Source organism: Diplotaxodon limnothrissa, linkage group LG2 (genome assembly GCF_057381915.1).
Source record: "Diplotaxodon limnothrissa isolate DT_005_m linkage group LG2, D_limnothrissa_male_GT1.1, whole genome shotgun sequence".
NCBI classification, from domain to species: domain Eukaryota; kingdom Metazoa; phylum Chordata; class Actinopteri; order Cichliformes; family Cichlidae; genus Diplotaxodon; species Diplotaxodon limnothrissa.
Window position 1 is genome coordinate 38,916,166 of NC_140597.1, and position 22,381 is coordinate 38,938,546.

Below are 22,381 nucleotides of genomic sequence, written 5' to 3' on the forward strand. Positions count from 1 at the left end.
AAAGTAACAAGGAGGATGAAAAAGGTTACCAATTAAGCCTCATGTCCATGTGCCACCAAGGATTGAAAAGGTTTTGGGAAGAGATCATTTTCCACAAAAAGTTTTCACTCGCGCTTGTGACTGTGAGTGACTGTGACAGGCTATGAAGTTGTTGGGTAATTTCTTGACAAGCTGATCCCTCATTTAGCCTCAGGGTTTGTAGGTGCCCCTGAACAAAGTACCTGGTTCATTTCTCTACTTGCTCCTGACAACTAGCTCGAAATATGATCCAAGGTGAAGTTAAACTTTTAATCTGCTTTTCTCTCTGCTCTATTTTGTCACATATACTGAGCCAAAATGCATACAGCAGATGCACAAGAATATCTTAAAACAGCTTTATGTGCGCCGTGAAAAACAATATTTGCCTAATAAAATTCAGGAGTGTGTTTTTTTTGCAAAAGGATTGTAAACTAGTGAATGCTAATGTGGTAAGGAGCTTTTCTTTCAGTTCACCTTGAAGATGACATGTAGCACTTGTTTGAAAAAAGTCCCCAGGCAGAGAGCTTTATGCAGCAGGAAATCCGTAAAGCAGAGGTGGGATCAATCAAAGTACCCCCCCACTATTTTGGTTCCTAACTCGGAATAATTGGAAGGTGGCGGTGAGATAAATATAAACGCCACTCTGGGAAACACACATACCATCAGATTATACAAAGTGAGATTTTTGCCCTGAGAATTTCCACTGTGTTTGTCAGAATGTAAATGCAGCTTAAAGTGAACAGGTGTATCTTCTCTTGTACTGACATTGTTTATGACAGTGTAATACTAAGTCTAAGCAACATTTTAACAAAACCGTATGGGTAGAAATCCTGCAAAGCAATAAATCACCTAAACTGATAAATATGATCAAATCTTCAAGAAAGAACTCAATTTTTTTCTTTTTTCTTTTTTTCATTTCTTTTGCATCTGCAGTAAAGTGAAAAAATAATTTTGGCGTAGATGTTGTGGGACTTCCCTACAGTTCTGCACATGGATCGAAAGCATAAGGACATTGAAGCACGAAAGTAGAATCACAAACAGAACAGACTGGAGCTTGATGTGGGTTGCAAAGTGGCTTGCACGACAACTGTCAGCAGGCTAAAGCAATGTAAATAAAAGGGCTTACTTAAGATTTTACCAACATGATCAGTGGTCAGCTGATGTCAGCTGGAATTGAAACCAGCTGATGAGATCAGCTGTTTGGTCTCAACTTTGTAGCCATCTATGCTCAATCTGAACTAATGTTCCGATCAATTTAGCTGAAGATGCTGTCCAGGACACTGGGAAATTATTAACACGATTATTAATTAAACCAAATTAAAAAATAATGCATTTCAAAACCTGACCCTTCTTTGAGGTATTTTTAATTAAGGTGCTGCATCTCAAGCTCTAACACAAGCCGATGTCTGCCAAAGAAATGTGGTCTTTTTAGCTGTATTAGAAGAAAAGAGCCGGTGTAGGATTAGCATAATACTATGACTTACTGGGGTTGGGGGGGAACAAGGTGCAGCTTTTGCAGTGGATGATCTCCTTGACAACCGGTACGTCTTGGGAGAGAGCTGCAGGTACCATACCGAGGCCGGGCATCATTGGGTTCATGGGGGTAATTCCAGCCATCATACCAAGGCTAGGGTCAAAATCTGGAGGCAGGAGAGAAATATGAATGAGCTCAAACAGTAGTTTCCTTCCAAAGGGAAAAGGTAACACCTACACAGTAACAATAAACAGAGTTGCACTGAATAACCAACCTTTGGTCAGATATCACCTCAGCCCATACTAAATCTTTTAAGTTGCATTCACATTGCGTACTTATTCCCTGAGTGATTCTCTGTCAACAACAGTGACACACAAGCAGCCTACACATAATGGAATACACAGCCATGCATGAATAAATAATCTTGCAAACCACATGCATATTTCAAGAAGTTTTTACTGAGTCATTCTTTCTCTGTCACCCCTGTTGTTTGAATGATGAACTTACAGATAATGCAAGTGGGTCTACATATCAGAGCAGCTTTATTTACAATGCTGATTCACACTGGGGCTGGGAAACATGGACACATCTACTCTCATACTGAAACACAGGCAAACACTGCACTTTTTTGTGCATACTAGTCTCAATATGGAACTTTATAAAATGGAAATGATGCTCCTCACCACATCAATGTGTCAACATCATCTGCAGAGGATCTGGAGTTTACAATTATGCCGCGGGGTGAGTGAAGCTTTTGCATTTGTGCATGCACATGCAAGAGCGCTGCTCGCAAATCTGTCACAAAAGGTTATATGCAAAATGTGATGCTCGAGATACTGTATGTTTAAAAAAAGTGACACTAGTTAAAACTGTTTTACAGACGGTGACATTTACTGATTGCCAGACATGTTGGTCACCAGCGGAATCAGGAAATACATAAATTAACCAGCAAAATAATGAATCTGAGACATCTTACAGCAAACTAATTTCTGGGAGAATTTAATGTTTTTCCTTAGTTTATTTGTAGATATGCAGATGCGGTCCTATCAGTCAGCACAGTGGGAGGGTTCAGCAGAGCAGACAGGAGGAGTGTGGATCCCCACAGTGTTCGATATCCAACAAATTAAAAAGAAATTAAACGACATTTAATAACCAAACTGTGTAAAATATATAATGAACCATGAAATTACTAAAGAAAGTATTAAAACTCGACTAATAAATTTTCAGTGACAGATTTTTCAGAACTGTGATCATGTCACAGACATGTCAAAGTAAGGCTCTTCAAAAGATGATGTAACAGTTACTGTTTCTGCTGATTAATCTGCTTCTACTAAAATCAAACACCGACAAAGCAATACAGTTCATCTGACGTGTAACATCCTGCAGGCATCTTTCATCTACTCCTTAAACACTATTGTTTATCTTTCTTGCAAACAAAGTTAAAGTGACAATCTGGTAGCATGTTGTGCTTTTAAAATCAGTCTATTGTTAACCACATGAATGTGTAATGTGTCAGTCGTTTCCTTTTAATTACAGGTTAATTACTATGTACTACTTCTATGACAACTACTATTTTATGACATGGCAAGGCAATCAAAATATTTGCTTCTGACTTATATAATAGGCTTGTTCTAAAGGCAGCAGGTGTTAAAAGCTGTTGAGTTATCGTCTTAACTGCTTCTGATTTTTGATGAAAACCCAAAATGTCTTCGTCATCTTTAAACCATTTGCTGGAGGTCACTTTGTTCTTCTTGCTGCTGAAGACAGTCCTTTATAGCTGGGGTAGTAGTCATGATGCAGACTTAATTTGGGGACTATCAGATTCATCAGATGCCTCATAGGGCTGTGCCATGCTGTCCACAATGATAGCAGTATTTAAAAAAAAAAAACCATGTCTGAGAGCAGTGTGCCAGCCTCTGATGACAATTTAAGGCCTAAAAAAAAAAAAAAAGGAGCTGCTTCAATAATATGCAAGTGAGGTGGCTACAAGAGGTCAGACCTCCAACTAAGCCCCATATTTTACAAAATATATAAGGAAACTCTTCCTGGTAAAGATGGAAATAAACCCGTTCCACCACTTAAGGCAAAAACACAGCATTGACTACAACCAGCCTATTGAGGCATGTGAGGAGGAGATACGAGCAGCTGGTGACTCAACAGGCAGTTGCTGGAGCACTCGCTAGTAGCAATCCAAATAACAAAAAGAACAAACAGCGGGGACTGATGCGGTTACGGTGGAAAAGAATGGCTTTAAGCAACTAGTTAAAGAGCTCAACACAAGATCCCACGCAGAAAACACTTCTGTTTCAATTTTACTATTCTATGCAGGCTCCTGAAGAGTTACAAGGTTAAGCTAGTATAACAACAATTAAAGTAAAAAGCTGAGCAGGTTTATTAAGGAAACACTTCCTAGGTTACCGTTCTGTATCACTATTGGACTATAATGCTACTGCTGGCACCTGCTGGCAATACAGTTGCACTTCAAACGAGCTGTTTGCTGTTGCTCATTAAAAAAAAGAAGGCTGGAAAATGACATTCACTTTTTTCCACTAATAAATGCCACTGCCTGCAAGCTGCAGTCACCTTATTTCAATATCATGAACATTATCACAGATTTCCTCTCACAATATAATCGCGATACATTTTTGAGGCGATATCGCCTGCCCCTAACGGGTAATAATGTAAAACAAAAAACCCTTTTGCATCTACCTTGGCAATTTAAAATATAAAACGGAGATGTCTCGCTTCAAATACCACGCTTTGATTTAATTAAATGCACATTAAACAGACATGTCACTGTAGTGTCAACCCTTAATATCTCACTTCTCTCACTGCCACCTCTGAGGTCCACGTTTCACACAGCATACTTAATGATGTGAACAGACAAGTCATCCATCCCACATGACATGATCACGGAATTAAAACTGACAGTTTGCTGGGATATTTCAGCTCCTCCTGACATGAAACATGATGCAACTAACTTTCACTGTCGCTGCAGTCTTCATGTAACTGCACTGTGTCGTTCTTACAGTACCTTTGGGTCCAACTCATGTTTATTGAATCCTGATTTGTAATCGGGAAATTTCAGCCTCTGATTCACCAACGCTTCCAGTAAAACTACATCGACGCATAACTTGCACTCACTTGCATCCAAATGTCTTTTCACGACTTGCTGCTTCCCCGCCTCTCTCTTACCCTCTTATACTTTCCAGGCAATTAAATTCCCCCGTCTCTTAACCAATTCGGAATTAACCAAGTTGATGCTGCTTTGAATAAACAGTAAAAAAGAAAACAGAAACATAATAAATTAAAAAATGGTTATGGGGAAAAAATGCCATTATGAAAACAAATTAAGTCCTGTAATTTTATGTTAAATTATGAAAATAAATAAAATGTATTATATAGTAATGAGTTGAGTTTTAATTATCTCCTGAATAAATTTGCAAATTATTGCTTAATTACAGCCATTCATATTTATTTATTTAATGCTGAGCACTTTGGGGGCTCCATATACGATGAGTCACAGTTTACAGCAATGCAAATAAATCACTGTGATAGGGCCCACCACCAGAAAATAATAGTAGCATGTATTATCTGTGATCTGAAGTCTGCTCATTTGAATCTTCAATAGCAATAAATCCATTGAGGAAAATATTATTTACTGTTCTTCGGTCTGCAGCATTAAGTGGAAATAGATGGCTATAGATACATTTCCTCATAAGTGATTCCCTCTAAATCTACTGTAAGAGAGGGAAGTAAAGGAATTAAATGACACTTAGTGAAGGCGAATAAAGAAATATGCATATTATCGAAGGCTCAAAATAGGTCCCTTGAGCAGGGGAGGGTGTAATGAATATGTTGGGCTGATAAAAATGGCTGAAGGATAAAAAGGAAATAGAGGCTGGATACTGAAAAAACAAACCCCCAAAAACACGGCCTCAAAAAACTAAAATGAGCAAAGCGAGCTACATCAAGGGAAAATGGATGGATGTGTGCTGATGACCTCAGTCTCTAACCAGGTGTCACAGTGAGAGGAAACAGGTGATAAGGACCCCTGTTGCCAGGCGATTGATGAGTTCTACATGTTAAAGTGAAGAAAAGGAAGATGGAGAGCAGCAAGAATGATAAGAAAAGGTTGATAGAGGATGGGGTGGTGGTGCAACAGCCTGAATGCCAAACAATATGTCAAAAAGAAAAGATTCAGAACTTCAGGACTGCCCAAGCTCCACTGTCCCCGTTTTAAAACAAGGAAACATGCTGGTGAGTTTATAACATATTTTGACACAAATCAAACTAGATCTCAGCTCATATGGAGAAAACGATGTGGCTGCATCAGGCTGCAATTTCACTGCAGTGCCGTTCATGTTCCCTCTAGACAGGGTGAGAAAATGTGAGCCTATGAATTTATCCTTAACCATCAAATGCCTGAGACCTGAAGCACGTATAAAGCAGAATCAAGTGTAATAAAGACGATTATTTACTTCTTCCCAGAGATTTACAGCACCCGCAGCTTCCCTCCCCATCTCCATTTTTAACAATACAGGTCAAGGAGCACATTTCATCATGAATATAAACACACATAACTAACATATTTCCTCCTATGCTACTTACAGTCTATCCTGTAAATGGACATGGATGAAAATTTAAGCTTTTGTTTTTAGGATCTGCTGTTTTGTCAGAATTTACACTTACATTAGATCTTATGCACCACTGTTTATGCCTGCTACAGAAAATATGTGTCAAAAGTCTCACTCCTACTAAGGTAAAATACCACTACTACTACTACTACTACTACTACTACTACTACTACTACTACATGTCCATACTGTAATGGAGATCATGTGAGCATATTTGGGATGTTGATTGCAGATATCAGATTAAAAACAAAAGAAAAAAAAAGAAATTTGGCACACTGTAACTAAGATGGATATTAAAATATCCACAACCTGATAACTACACGCAATTATGTGCATTGTAAGACAAGAAAAGCAAAAAAAAACCCAAAGAACACACAACCCCAAAAACAATACAATCTCACCAGACTATTACAAAATCATGACCAGCTGTTCCAACCACAGTGTAAATAATAAGCAGAATCTGTCACACAGTTGAAGGAGGAGATCTCATCGATCACACAAATCTAAGCTGGAAGACCACAGTTTGTGTGTTGTTTGCAAGCTCTGCTTTCACTCTTTGTTTGGTTACGTTCAGGCACCAAAACCATTTGAAGTGCTTAGAAAATATTGGTGGTTGCACCAGTATAAAAAAAAACAACAGGATATCCAGTGTGCTCAAATGTGACAGGAAGTGGTGACCAAGTCTGTGGAGGTGAGACCGAGGGTGGGCTCACACATTGCCTTACCATTTCTACAAGCCTCAATCTTCTCTTACTTGTAGGAAAAAGAGAAAACAAAAACCCAGTCATTAATAACTGTGAACATGGCAACACTGCCAACTATTGGAGATAGTTCAACACAGCTCATCTAGCTAGCTTTGGTACACTTGGCTGGTAATCAGGGAAACACCACGTTCTATTAGAGTTTCAATTCTTTAAAAGTTTTTCCAGGAACGTAGCCATTAGTGTATGTGTTACTAATCTGCAGGAGTATTCAGCCAAAACCCGAGTTCAAGCTTGAAATATATAGCACATGCAGTGGATGAATCCTTCTTTGTTGCCAATTTTACTTTTGTGGTTTTCTTCTGTTAAAGGTTAAAGTGGACCGATTATGCTTTATAGCTAAAGTTTTAAATAATAAAGAGTGTCTGTCTACAAGTAATGACTTTGATCCAAAAGCTCAAAACACTTCCAAGCAGTCAGATTCCAACAGTTTTCTTCTGCTCCTGGATGTGTACGGCAATGAGACTGCATGTCCTTAATATGGTCATCTCAGGCACACAGCTCAGTCTGCCAGCAGAAGCACTTTATCCACTCGCAACCATGTAAACCCTTCTGTTTGAGAGGAGAGGAAATGGCAAGGTGCTAAAATGGCTTGTTTCAGACAGTGGATGAACTGAGAGGCTACACAAAGGCTCACTAAGAGAGAGGAGGGGGAAAAGATTTTAAAACGTGAGCCATACAAAGCTACTAGAGCCCAAAAATAAAACACGAGGGTGGAAATTAGCAAAAACAGGCAGGCTTTAAATTGCTGTCGGAAAACACAGGAAAATGTCCCATGTTTGAGGTTACTTGGGTCATTTGTCGGTCATCTGTTGTTTTCCTAAGTCATCCTAGTGGGGGAGAGGAAAACAACAACAAAAAGACAGGCTAATATATGCGGCATTTAAGAAAATCAATACAAATTTAAAATCAATCTGAAATTCCATTCACAGCTGGCTGTGTCAAGGTGAAAGAGGTTAATAAAGCCCTGTTCCCTCTAAGTACTAAGCTCCACTGTGATAATCATAAAAAGACAAGCAACCAAATAGCTCCATCGCCATCACCCTTCACACCTTTAACACAAAAACCACAGTAATGGCTGCCAAAACTTGTATTGAGAGATGAATTAAGGAGAAGGAAGACATTTAAAGGATCTTAGAAACTGAAGAATTAAAACAAACACTAAATTAAAGACAAATGAAGAGAAAAAATTAATCTAGGCCAATGTGATTCTAGGCCATTGTGATTTGCACAGTTATAAAAAAAGAATGTATAAGAGACGCGTGTGTGCTGCAGAATTGCTGCAAAAACAAATGATAAACAATGATAAACTGTCTAAGTCATGTGGGTTAAGGCACAAACAACTGTTGCTCCCAGAAACAGAAACATCTTCACAACGATGTCAATTCAGCTTTAATAAACGAAGCTTCGGAAGCCTGTGGGTATAACAATAATGGAATGATACTTAATTGCAAATTTACAAAAAACCGAGGGGCAGCACATGCAAAATAATGAGGACATGATTGGGCACAGCTATAAGAGGCTATTACTTACGTTTAATTCAGTCAACCAGTTAAGCAAAAGGAGCACTAATTCAGAGGCAAGCCCAGATAACAAGACCCAGATTTGTGATTCAACAATAGCACAATTGGACAAGGATGAGATGAAATGATTAGTCAGTTACTCAATCAGTCCACCAACAGAATACAAGGAGACCATTCTGAACTAATCAATACACACAAAATATTTGAACCGTTTTAACAAAACAAGAAATTTAAAGAGACCGTCTTGGGCGCTGAGACTCTGGATTTGTAATGTAAACATTAAACATGGCTGTTTATTTGGCAGCGGACTAGCTGGACTACTACCGTCTAATATTCAAAATATAATCTTTAAGGTAAAAATGGCGTTGAGTGATTTTCAGTGCAACTTTTCTTGTGTTTAGAAAACATTAACATTTTTGTATAAATGATGCATATTAAACAGTTTGGTGGAGATACACGTCACACTAGCAAAAATAGTGTGAACTCATTGAGAGCTGAAGGAGAGGTCTCTCTGACTCGGTAGAAACCCCACAGAGAGACTTAGAGAGCACAAGGGTCCTCTTGTGTAAGAAAAACAAAAGATACCTGGGGCTGGGTCCACCCACACGTAGCCGCACATCTGTCTGATTGTGTTTACTACGCTTGTCTTTCAGCTTTAGTCTCTATTTTCTCCCAGTGTGGAAAACTGAAACGCACAAACATCTTCCTGCAACACCTCTTTCTTGTACAGTCACATGCATGAGTGCACACACAACGCTGGCCTCTGAGGTTATTCTACTCTCATTCATTTTCCTCTTGTTCTTCTTGATGATGTTCTTTTGATGTTAAACAATCTAGTTCCTGAAGGTTTGTTCAAAGTAATTACATTCTGAGTTGCCCGTCAATCAAGACGCGCAGATTTGATTATGTGAAGCTCCTGGCTATTAATGTCATCCTCCTCTTCCCTCCCCCGTTCTCCTCTCTGATTTCCAGGGTAAACGTCCCTTCTAGCAGAGTCAGCGGTGGGTGGTGGGGGGGCATAGGCAGCTGTCGTGAGGCAGTGCTGGATAATATTCTTTAATGAGGCGAGCTACCCATGCCACCTGGAACCTTACCAGAGGCCGCCTCGCTCAATTTCTACCAAAAGTCACCCCCTTTACATTTTCATATGAACATCTCAGACTTAATTTCTTTTACTGCAACATTTCTTGTGAGCTGCAAGCTGCAGGATAGAGAGAAACTATCTACTTGCTGTTCATAAAAGTTATTTCATCTCTCTATTCGATTACATCCAAATAGGAATCAGTTCTCTTATGCTGCCCTCCAAAGTCCATTGTCTTCATCTGCTGCTTGTATACTCAAATCTCCATAAGAAATCCAGCTTTTAACAATATATAGCCTACAACAGGCAAACACATTTGAAGTAGATTGGTGAGAACGGTCAGAAAAGTCCTATTTCAGCAGCTCTATAAGTACTGTTCTATTTTTTTCCACATGTATTGTATAGTCGAGGTAGGGGAAGGCTTTGCCTCTCCGCTCTGTCCGCCTACGTGCAGCCAAAAACCTCTGGCATCGTCCCACTGCTGCTTCTGAGCAGTCAGCAGAAAGGGACACAGCTTTCAGTCCAGGGATTGGAAAACGCTTACGGCAAAGGAATGACTGTCATGTAATGTATTTCCTGATGTTAATCCAGGTGAGCTAATGCGTGAGAACGAGAGAGCCCAGATTCATATCCTATCATATGAGGAGTCCTTTTTAAATGAGTAATGAGGCATGACACTAACTTTTTATATATTCCACAGTGTGTACAGTGGTGCAGGGGTTCGTGGCAGCTGTGGGGAAAGAAAGAGGATGAGTGGGAAGCGACAGACAAAGGAACGTTTGTTTATTCAGGGAACACTTGTCTGTCCCTGGAGTCTGCTTATATATTCTCCAGAGTGTTTGAGCTTGTGTGTGTATTCATGCAAATATATTTGCATCTAAATTAATTCTGACAAACTTGCAAATACGTGTGTGTGAAGTGTCGAATGCTTTCCTAATGTGTGCGGCCAAGCCAGCATCTGCTGTTAGTCCTACAAATTTCTCTTTTGTCCAAAGAGTAGATTTGTCTCCAAATGTGAGAAACTAAATTAGCTAATCAAAGCCATCATTTGTGTGAAAACAGACATCTACTATAACGATTATTACAGAAGTCTTTTACTCGTCTAAAATGTGGTGCGAGCATTGAGCCAGTCAAAAGTTACTGGTTAAGCAAAACAGATTTAACCTTATAGCCAATAACTGGCAATTTGTATTGACCCTAATAAGAGTTAAAATGTTACTTGCTGTGGTCACTCTAACAGTGTATTCATATTATTGGAAAGAAATTACTGCAATGGTTATTTCTTTGTAACTGGGACTTGATGGGCAAAGCCAAATTAATTTTGACCACTGTTTGATCTGAAAGACTATTTATATATAGCATATTTGTATATCCGAATCCATCAACAATATTCTGAGACCAAGAATAAAAACAACAATTTTACGTATATATGTGTTTATATTCTTTGCAATGTGGCATCAGGCACCAGCTGTTGGTTGGTGCACATATTAGTTGAATAGTTAATTCATATCAAAAACAAACAAAAAAAGAAAAAGAACATGAGATAAAGTCTGTGAAATATAGTGATCCATTACTGGCATTATTAGAAGTGCGAGACACTGAGCGACAAGTAATAATTATAGAATCTCTCTCAAAACAAAGCCTAATAACTGTGTATACAAAAATGAAGGAGACTACTTCGATTTTCTGTATCAGAAACAAACAAAGATCGGGAACTTGCGCAGGCTTCAAATCAGGCCAATTGCTCTGCAGAATGGCGGTTACACTATACTGTCTTAAATAACTAAAACCATCTTGGGAGGTCTGTATGTAGTGAGAAATGTACAGGGGTAACTCTATAGCCATGAATCTGGTTCTGCTTATAGTCTGGATGTGTGGGACTAAAGGGAATACTTACGAAGGGAGGGGAAATACAAGGTGAAGCCCCTAGGAGGAGGACATGCGGAGGATATCTGTGTCAGATCTCAAAAATCTTGAAACCAGATGTTCTAGTTACTGTTTGCAACATTTGTTCCATTATCACAGTTTTCACTATTTTAGCTTTGTGAATGTTAAAGATGTCAACTTATCCACGAGCATTCAGCTCAGACGACTGCACCATGTAATGTATTTTTTTTTTCTTTTTTTTTTGCCTGTCCCATTTGGTTCTTTAGCCATCAGAATTGTTGTCTGAAGACCAACAAGGATACCCAATGGATTTACTTTGCCAAATGGATCATCGTGGCATTGCCGTATTGGTCCATTTGGTCGATCTTTGTTTTTATTATTTATTATATTTTATTTTCAGATGTTACAGACGGGACAGACATGAGTGAGGGATAGGAAAGGGAGAAAGAAAGAGGAAGGAAAGGAAAAACAGAAGGGGAGAGGGACAGTGAGAAAGGGGGGGGAGAAAAAAAATAAAAATCTCCTGGATCACCTGTTGAGAGAAGAATAGAAAACAAGCAGAAAAAAAAACAAAGCAACATACTAAACACAACACCATCGCATTAATCTAGCTAAGTGTAAACAGCAGTAAATACTAAATATTCAATGTTGTTGTGCAGCACGCAGGACAGATGTGCTTCGAAGTAGCAGCCAAGAAAGGTGTAATTTGGGTCTACGAGCAGTGAACACCTGTGTGCATACCTGTGTGGATCAGCGCGCTTGTATTCCAAAGGTTTCTCCATGTAACGATCTGCTAGGGAGTGTGGGGGGGCCACAGCCCCGTCCTCCGGGGTGTGAAGCGGGTATGGAGGAGATCAAAACTCCAGACATCCAGAGGCCCCCAGAACACAAGAGACCATGGAAGACCAACAGAGGGGCAGCCGCGCCACTGTTCCAGTAAGAGCTGAGGAGAGTCCCAGATGAGGGCTCACTCAGCAGCCGCGGAGCAGAAGCCAGGGGGAGTTGCAGTGACGCGCCCGTGAGCTCCGCCGGCCCCCAGCTGTGCCTGAGTGACCGAGCCCCAGGCCGAGAGGCCGGGGGCACCCCACCTCCGAAGGGGCCCAAGCGAGCCCCAGGCTCCAGGCCCCGATAAGCGGCCGCCAAGGAGTGAGCCGGTGTGTACCTGGACGCCCACCCCCAGACACAAAGAACCACCAACGCACCGACACCTGAGGGGGTCCGCCACTGGCAGGGGAAGTGGTGGTGGGTGGAGATAGGCCTCCAAACCTTGTTTGTAATGTAATGTAACCAGTTGTATTACTGCTGGTTATAAGAACAAAAATAACCAGATTAACAACTTGAGCTTTTTTGTTTTTGACTACAACCTCCCCTCTAAAATTCCCATGGCACTTTCAAACACTGGATCACTCCCCATGATGTTGGGGGAAGACTGACTGTCAAACTCCATTACCTCTGAGTCTTCTGAATTCCTGACAAATGAAAGGCTTCACCTTACTATTTGAACTGCTGGTATCACACTGCACACAGTCAGCAGAATAGCACGACTTCACTAAAAGTGACACTGTTAGAGTTCAGGACCATACACTCCAATCAATATTTCCTACAGATACAATAGACCCCACCTTCGCTGTCACACGTGGGTCAGATTCTTTACATTCAATTGTCCTGAAGTCTGGCCTTCCGATCAATAGAGTTTGCCATTTGTACTGGATGTGCGTTTCCTCCCCTGCTGAGATGCAATTTGCCCTGCTGCCTCTTCTCCTCAGATGATTTGTGTTATTTGCTTCCGGGACTGTTGTACTTCTCTGCTGAGCTGTGTGGAAAAGCTAGGCCTTGTCAACAACCTCCTGTACTAGTAGGCTCCAAGCTATCGTGTTCATTTACCCTTTACACTAAAACCTACCACACCTAGCTGGTACCTTGGGGCTTCAATGTGGCTGTAATGTGAGTAACTACTTCTTTGGCTTATTTTATTAGACCTACTGAACTAATATTAGCACAATGGCATAAGTTACATCTACTGCATATGTGCATGCGTCTGGTTTTCTAGTCTCTGGTTTCTTTCGGTTCTCTGCTCTTTTTTGGGGGGTGGGTGAGAGTTTTCTTAAATATCTCAAGCTGATGCTGGTCTGCACAATTCAATGTAATTTACATAAGCCAGAAAAACACTCCTTCCATCAATGCAGCAGGCTGTAGTTTGACATTTCCTAAACTAGGCTACTTATGGTGCACTGTTAGTCCATCAGGCAAGGCGCTGAACTCGTCAACTAGTGTTTCTTTTCAAAGTTCTGTTCAAGTACTACTTTGTGCACATTTAAAGATGGTAATCAGTTACTACAACCCAATTCCTGAAGAAAAAGGAAAAAATCAAAGTTCAGCATGCTGATTTTACAGAGGGCAGTTTTGAGTGTAATTTTTCTTTTTTCCACATCCACAAAAACCCTTTTAAACAGGAAATCAAAGAGTATGAAACCCCTGAAAAGCAAGCAGATCCCTCCTGTAGGACATGCATAAATGCAACAGATATATTCATTTATTCAGAATTGACAGAAGCAGCAACAGTATGGGGACACTGAATTAGTTAGGTAAATACAATGCAAACAAAAGGAAACAAAATCAATCACAAAAGCCTTCAAGCAACTTCTAGGAACCATCCAGCACCAGTTGGAAGCAGACCACAAAAATCCTCTGCAGCATAAAGATAAATCATACAGTATGTACAACCTCACGCCTATTGCCCGAGTCCAATCTCTCTCTCTGTGTAACACAAACACACATCACAAAACTTTCTAATATACATAACCATTACCCAGTCCATCTACAGAAATAAAACTGTCATCATTGTAGATGTGCACTAGACTTTGAGAGGCTGCAGAGAGTTGAAGGCTATGCCCACAGAAGTCTGTTTATCCAGCTGTCTGTCTGGATAAACCAACTTGGCTGGAGGCAGGGAAAGACTCTGCAGTGTAGAAATACATTCTGGGCTCACAGTGGATGAAACAGAGGCAGACTTTAATGTCTCGGGAAAGTGGTCTGGCACAGGCAGTCCGTTTAATGAATGAACCTAGAACTGACATAAAAATCTCACATAACTCTACATGCAGGAAACATATGACAAAGTGTACTCGTGCAGAAATGCCGTCAAAAATCAAAGACAGACAAAAAGACCGAGAGAGTGTTCTCCCCATTGGTTAGAGGTGAAAATAAAAGGAAAAAAAGATGATGTACAGTCATGATGGGGAATCAATAACTAATCCACCTGGATTTCTTCAAAGGCAAAGGTGCCCTGGCAACAAATGCTGCATGACAGCATAAGTCTTTGATGAGTGTGTGTGCCTCCTGCTTCGTGTTCAGAGATTTCATAAGAGTTCATAATGAAACGGAAGAATCTAAATTTACCAAAAGAAACCTCTACGACAGAACTGAACAGTTTATGAAAGCTGAATGCACATATGTATAGTGGCTAACCTTGAGCTATTTTGTCCTACTGAGACAGGCAAAGAAGATGGTTGTGCTCAAGTGGATCCACTTGCATGTTTTTTTTCATGCTTTGAAATTAGTGGAAAATGCACTGGAGGAAAATGTAAAACTCCTTCTGACTGGAGACAGATGATAAGACAATTCGCACATTTCAATATTACATATAATTATTTTTGTGGTGTTTATCTGGTTGAGAAAGCATCAATTTCCATTTCTGTACAGCCTGCTGACAGAATACTATAAGTTAGCTGTCAGCTGTGTATTTATTCATTTATTTTTAAATAGGGTTCGAGTCCAGATGTTCATTGCAGAGTAATTGAATAAAGTCTGAGTGTTTAAGAATTTACTGGGATGAACTCCGTTCATAAAGAGCAGATGAACAGCAGATCTTCTGATTTGGCTCAACCCATCACCCTTCTGAAATTTCTTCTGCCATCTAATGTTTCACTCTAATCGAGATTTAAATGCTTTGAAAACTGAAGCTAAACCCACCACATGGCATTTGCCTGATGAAAACTCTTCCTAAGGTCGCGTGGGTGTGAACAAACAACACTTGACCAACATCTTCACTCCCTTGCTGGTTTATTGCACCTCTTGGAGTGGAATAAATTACACCTCCCTCTCTCAGCTCCATCAACATGATACTGCATGAAGTCAGTCAGCTCGCATTAAAGGCAATCAAAATGTCAACATGCAAGCTATAATACAGCTAAAATAATTTTAATATTAAATGAAAGCGTTATTGTAGAAGTCACACCCATGATTGCCTAACCAGTAAGAATGTGGTCGGATGAAAGCACATTGATCAAACCATTGATCAATGTGCTACAAGCCTGGTAAAATATACCTAAGAACCGTACTGAAGTGTAATTAGCTACTTCCAGTTATACACTACCAGTAATCTTTTATGATGGAGCTGAACTGAGGCATAAGTCTAATGAGACAGCAGAAAACATCTGTGTGGGTGTGTCGGCCTCGAAGCCATTCTTTCATACACACGCACAAACACACAAACACGCACAAACACACACCGTTTTCCTTCTTACCACATCAAAATCAGGTTGTAAGATTGACCTGAGGCAAACTTGTCTGAGCGTCTGACTAAGTTTAAAAGCAGTTTAATTGGCCTTTCTCACAGCAGACATTTTCCTTGGACACGCAGGTGCGGCTAATAACACTAATTGCTGCATTCCATCTACAGGTGCGAGTTTCACGGATCTCATATTGTGCACCCTGGATTACTGGTACGGGCATCATTAGTGTTTTAGTTGTGTGCCTTTTCTGCTATGAATTTAAATTACTGCTCTGAAAAGGTCTTCAACTGCTGCAAATAAAGTTCCAAGAGAGAATCTCAGTAGGGGGCCATCAGTCCGCTTCACACATACACTTCAGCTGCAATATAGACTCTTGAAAAGATGTGTTTATGTCCACCTTCCAGCATTGGTTTTCATCTCAAATCTGTGTTGTTTATTCTGACTGAACCAGAGTCTGGTTTGTTTCCCCCTTGAACTGATTTGTTTGGGGAAGATCTTAAAACTGCATTCGTAGCTGGATGTTGACCAAAATGACCACCAAGTACACCAACTGACTTCGCCAGTTTAGGCTGAAAAGCTACCAAAGGTGGGTATGTTTTGCAGAAAATACAAACCTTATACAGTCAGTCTTCCAGCAGCTAGCTGGAAAATGAATTAAGGGCTGACCTCCTCTGTAAGCAAGTACATTGCTCTCTTGCCATTTGGTTGGACAGAACCGTCTTCAAGACCTCATCCCTGTGTTTACTTTCCTGATGCTGTCCCAGAAACAGAAGGAACCAATAAGCAAAATGAATGTTTTTTTGGCTGACTCCGTAAACAGAAATCAAATCAAGGAAACATGTATTTTTCATTCTTAGTCAGCAATATGGAACTTGTCTGGGATGGTCAGATCAGTGTTAAAACTTTCAAACAGGCAAAATCTGTCTGGTTTCCATCTTTATGAGACTTTTTTGGTGTCACTTCTGACTTCTCTTTACTGGAAAGACTTCTACTATATTTGAAATACGCAATGCCTGCGTCTGTGTGTGTTTCCCTTAATATTTCCCGAGGAGTGCATTTGGAAGACAGTTCGCCTCCAAGTGCATATACACACACACACACACACACACACACACACCAGCCTGGCATATTTCAAATATGAAAGTGCATTTCAGCTAAGAAGTGGGAAGTGATTTATAAAAGGCTTTAGGGAAAGGCTTTCAACTGAGAAGAGAGAAAAGACATGGCAGAATAACTCATCAGAGATGGAGAGTGGGAGGTTGCTGCTGAACCTAATGTTATAGATAGCAAAGCAATCGGTAAGGCTGGATATTTTAGCGGTAGATCGGGACACAGTAGCTCAACCTGGCGCATACAAAATGCACTTTGAGGTTGTAAGAGTGTGGGATAAATGAGCAAATAAATGAAATTTCACCGTTCTAATCCCCAAAACGGAGAGGTTCCAAACAGTTGAAGCAGCTGCTTTTAACACTAGCATCCCCAGGCTTCTACCTTTCATGCACACGTGTCAGGTCAAACACAGATGCAAAAAAAATCAGGCCACTGTGCGATGTGTTCACTGCTACAGGTACACATGTGGTAAATGCAGACGACAGATACCGTGGCAGTGCCAGGATTGTGAGTGATTGCTGAAAATGTTGAAATGTACTCACTCACTTTTTATCATTATTTGTAAATATGTGTACAAATGGTTGGTTTTTTGTACTGTTTTCATCAATAAATGTCAGCAACAAAGGACATACAAAGGACATGTGTTGATTTCTCCCTAAGATGGCAAACTGAAACACTCCACTCCCCCACCCCCTCAATCACTCACCCCCACTCCCCTCCCTCCAGAATTCCTAGGTAACGACCTAATATACATATGAACGACTCCAGCATTTGACTGACTGCTCTCCGGCTTTTAAAGGTAGAAATGCAAAATGATGACTCCGCGGGGGTCTAAGGTAGAAAACCAAAATGACTGCTCTCCGGGGGTCTAAGTTAAACCAATGACTGATTTTTTGTCATTGCTTGGTGCTGAGCGATAATGCAGCAGGTATAATACAATACATGCCTTTAGTGCTGATACTGGTGTATTTCATTAAAACAAAGGGAGAAACTATGAAAACGTGCGTGAATGTTCTTGTTTGATAAGCTGATACAGGTGTTTTGTTTTGTGTCCTAAGGACTAGTTCGGTAATAGTGTTTCATATGCATCCTTTAATGCATTTAATTAATGGAAAGCAGAGCGTACAGAAGGCCATCGGTGTCAGCGTGTACACAAATATATAGGCATATGTGAACCTGCATTTTATCAGTACACAGCCGCCTGAAAAGGCCGCAAGGAAACGTTAACTTGCTAAAGGTGGAAGACAAAGAATGACCGATTACAAGTCACCTCAGCATACATTTGTTTTTTAACAGTTCTTTTATAACTTGCATGAAGCACAGAGTTTGAAAACAAAAAAAGCTCCTTTTAACTGATCCTAGTGGGACTGAGTCATATCAGCATCTGTCAGACAGACTTTGCTTGTGTGTATGCCAGTTTGAAACAGATTACCAGCCTGCAATCCCATCTTGGTGACTCAGCTCATGCCGTTTAAAAAAAAGAAAGAAATATGCTTACTCTAAAATGACCAGCGTAGCCACACTGATGACAATCCACTTTGCTCCACAGCAGCAGTCAATCCACACTTGACAATGCAGTCAAAGAAAAAGAGCTACAAATCCACAAAGGCCCCACTTCACACATGAAATGTCATCTTTTTCGTTCTTACAATGACATTAAAATGCTGTGCTTGAGAAGCTTTGGAGGCGAACTCCAGGTAAAAACTTAGATTTGCTTTCGTATAGCACTTTCCTTCCACGTAAAACGCTGTTGCCCATTGGCACATACATGAATACATCAGTTTGACGATCCCACACACTTAAACACTGATGACACTTCCACAAGAAGAAGCTGGAAATCTGACCAGTGAACACCTGATTACAGGTTGACCCGTTCCATCTCCGAGCTACAGCCGCCTACACGCTGCCTTTTCTTCTCCAATTTGGTTTAATAATCTCATTATTTTTCCTGTCTTTAAAAGGAAAACAACCAGAAGGAAAACACTGTAGCCATGATGAATAAAATAATTATCAAGGGAATGGATTAACAACTAGAGCTACATTTCTGAAGCGAGCACTTCAACATAAATCACCATTTTAGATGAGAAGAAATCAGGTAATTATGCCAAAAATGCAACTGCAATAAATGCAATAATTCAATTCAACAAAAACAAAACATACTTGGTGTTGGGTCACCAATATCTGGGAACTGCAGACAGCAAAATGATGTTTCCAACATGTGTAAAATCAAACTGATGCAATTCAACTGTGTTATATGAGGACAACTCCTCCCATATTCATATTTCATGCTACAGAGTCACATTTTCAACACAAGATTGGTTCTTATATGGAGAAATCTGGTACCTGGCATGAGTGGTTGTCCAGTTATTCCCATGGGAGGCATCCCCAGGTTATTCATAGCTGTCGCCCAGGCGTTGGGGTCTGACATCGGCATTGTAATCGAGTTGGAGTCCATTGTCATGTTGCAGATGCCTTCTGCAAAAGGACAAACACACACAAAAAGGGATAAGGAAAAGCGTCAGCATCAGTCAAGTGACTTTCAAATCACCATGACAAAAAGGTAACGGCAGAAGAAGAGCCATGTTGTGGTGAAGACCGAGGTAAACGACTGTTTTTAAGTGTGCAGCGCTGTCGTGGCATGTCTAGTTGCCAAATTGTTGCTTTAAGTCTGTGTTCTGTCTGAGGCGAGGAGAGGCGAGGCTACCGTGACCCTGCAGTCAGTCTGACCACAGTGATTTCAGCAGCGCTGTCACAGAGAATCTATTTTTCCTCGTGTTGTCGTTTGTTCAGTTGGTGCACAGAGGTTCAACAGCCTGGCCTTTTGACACATTCTGCCTCTGTGAGTGTGCTGAAATGGCGCCAGATGCCTTAGAAAGGCACGAGGAGGAGGGGGGGGGGAGAAGGAGGACACTCGCACATATCAACACAAAAATGTACACCAATAAGTTCTCCAATGAAAGATCTGAGCTTTCTTTTGCAACCAGAGTAAGAAAATAATAAAGGCTAAACCAAGATTATCAAGGCGAGGAGCATAAATCCTGATTCTATCACACGTTTGCCAGGCAGTCTGCTACTAAACCTTCACAAGCTGAAAACTCTCCAACTTAGAAGGACAAATATGCACATTTCATCTCAAACAGACAACTCCAGATCTGTGGTTTTGCTTCCAAGTGTTGCATAATAAAGCATATTCTGGTCACCATAATAAAAAAAGCCAACATGAACACAAACCAGGGACCTATTCTCTCCATCTGCAGTCCATCCAAGAGCCCTAAATGCTTCTGAATTCTTTCCTCCGGTTGACCTTTTTCTTTCTGACAGACCTGTAAGTTGCTGTGGCAACAGTCCTAATAATGAGAAGAGCTGTAGCCTGCACATACTTCACGCCTCAGAAGGTCTGTGACAGAGCTGACTGTGGTGCTAACTGTCTGCTCCGCGTGCACGAATGTGTGCGTCTGACGAACAACAACTGCTATATTGGTATTCCTGTTCAGACACAGCTGGGAATGTGGAATAATGCCGTGTGCCTCTTTGCTTTCCTCTCAGAGCTGCTAATTTCAGACCCGTCTGCTGTCGCTGCCATAGAGAGGCCCGATAAAACCCACATTGTGTGTGTCGCTGTGATAATGCTGCTGACGAGGACTTCACAGGCTTGTTAACTAACACAACCCTATTAACTGGGGACACTTTTGAGGCGTTAGAATAAAGGAAGAGAAGAGTGGCTGTGAGCTCTGGTGAACAGCTGTGCTGCAGTTTACAGTACAGAAACCTGCAGTGCTAACACAAACACACACCCAGGGCTGACAGGTGACAGCCTCAACCGAACAGAGTCCTCTTGCCTGGTTAAATAAAAACTAGCTTACAACATGGTCTTTTCATACCATACAGACGCAGACTGTTACAGACTCAGTGGTGGTCTTTTCTGAGTTTCCTGTGATGGGTGGGGCTTTGAACAAGAGGGGAGAACTGCAGGAGGGCTTTCATTTTTCTTTCTAAATTTTATTTTTTTGCCCAACACTCTAAAAAGTACTTTTAAATCCTCACTAAAGGTCAGTGTACTTCTTGATTGTGGTGCTCACATTCAAACTATCATGCATTTGACTAGTTAGGTCAAAGAAGTTAAAGTATCAAGTGGCAGGTCAAGTAAATTCAGCTGCAGTAGCCTGTTCCAGTCTTTTGCTGCCCATCCTGCATCGAACCACCCTGCTATCCACTGTCTCGGAGACATACACTCTGTCCTTCATAAATCAATTATATTTTTCTGACTTGCATCCCCTGTATGTCAATATTTAAAGGAATTTAAATTTTGTTATGACCCTAAGGACAGGCCTTGGCTCCCCCTGAAGCAATCATCCTACACCATCGCATCGATGTAAGTGATCTTCGGGGAGAAACGGCAAACAGCTGCTGAAGGATCAACACAGGGAGACACATGTGTGAGCACACACCAAGAAACAGATAAACACAAGTTCACCTTGGCAGAAAAGAGGAAAGGGAGCCTGGGATAAGGGAGCCAATAACAGAATCAATGTTGGTAAAACACGGATTAGAGCACTTTGCTTTGCAGCCAATTGTCTGCATGGAATAAAAAGTGCCTAAATAACTCACAGAATCTAAGAGTATTCATCAAGGTCAAATGACTTGGGAAAACTTATAGCAACTTATATACAGTTTCAGCTCTTAGCTTAAGTAACATGTGTGCACCACATAAAGCTGAACATTTAATATCTAGGATGACACAAATGCCTAATATACCGAGTCCGGTTACGAGTGTCTAGCTTCAAAGACAGCAAGGCCTATTCACAGCATGTCCCCATGTCTTCCAAAGTAGTGACATCTTATCTGATTTGATTATTAATCACTAAATTATTATCCAAAAAGGTCCAAAATTCACAGCAACAGCTTGAACAACTTAGATGAAAATTGGGAAGGTCAAATTTCAAAAAAGCTATTTTCTTTTACTTTTACTGCATAAAAATGATTAACAACCGCTTTGTATTCTTACTGATTTGTTAAGCAGCAAAACTCAAAATGATGACTGCATGCTAACAGTAACAAATACTAATGGACATGCTGTGAAAAGACCAACATGTGTGCACCTCCACATCACTATGACACATGTCTGTATTACGGATTTTGCCAGTGGCAATTAGAGCAATAGCGATTTTGATTCAGCCGGGGTCCACCCGTTCCAAGTCTTTCCTGACACTCTCTGCGGGCTGTGACCAGCTTTTAGCTTCGCTAAAAGGTCCCCCAGGAGGCAGATAGGAAATTAAGTCATTTAAAGGCCCATTGGCCGTAAGCCCCAACAGCAGGCACAGGGACGCTGGGGGCCATTTAGTCTAAAATGCACACGGTTTTAACAGCTAACTACAG

At 40.7% G+C, this 22,381-nt stretch overlaps 1 protein-coding gene across 1 annotated transcript in view; it reads right to left on the bottom strand.

Annotated features, from left to right (window-relative positions):
* The window catches only part of enox2 (ecto-NOX disulfide-thiol exchanger 2), a 123,461-nt gene that overhangs the window by 41,778 nt on the left and 59,302 nt on the right, over positions 1–22,381 (bottom strand). Inside the window, exons 3-4 of the mRNA XM_085363490.1 lie at positions 19,349–19,480; positions 1,503–1,658 (exon numbers count right to left, since the gene is read on the bottom strand). Of these exons, the coding sequence (XP_085219616.1) occupies positions 1,503–1,658; positions 19,349–19,480 (288 nt within the window). The remainder of the gene's footprint in view (positions 1–1,502; positions 1,659–19,348; positions 19,481–22,381) is intronic.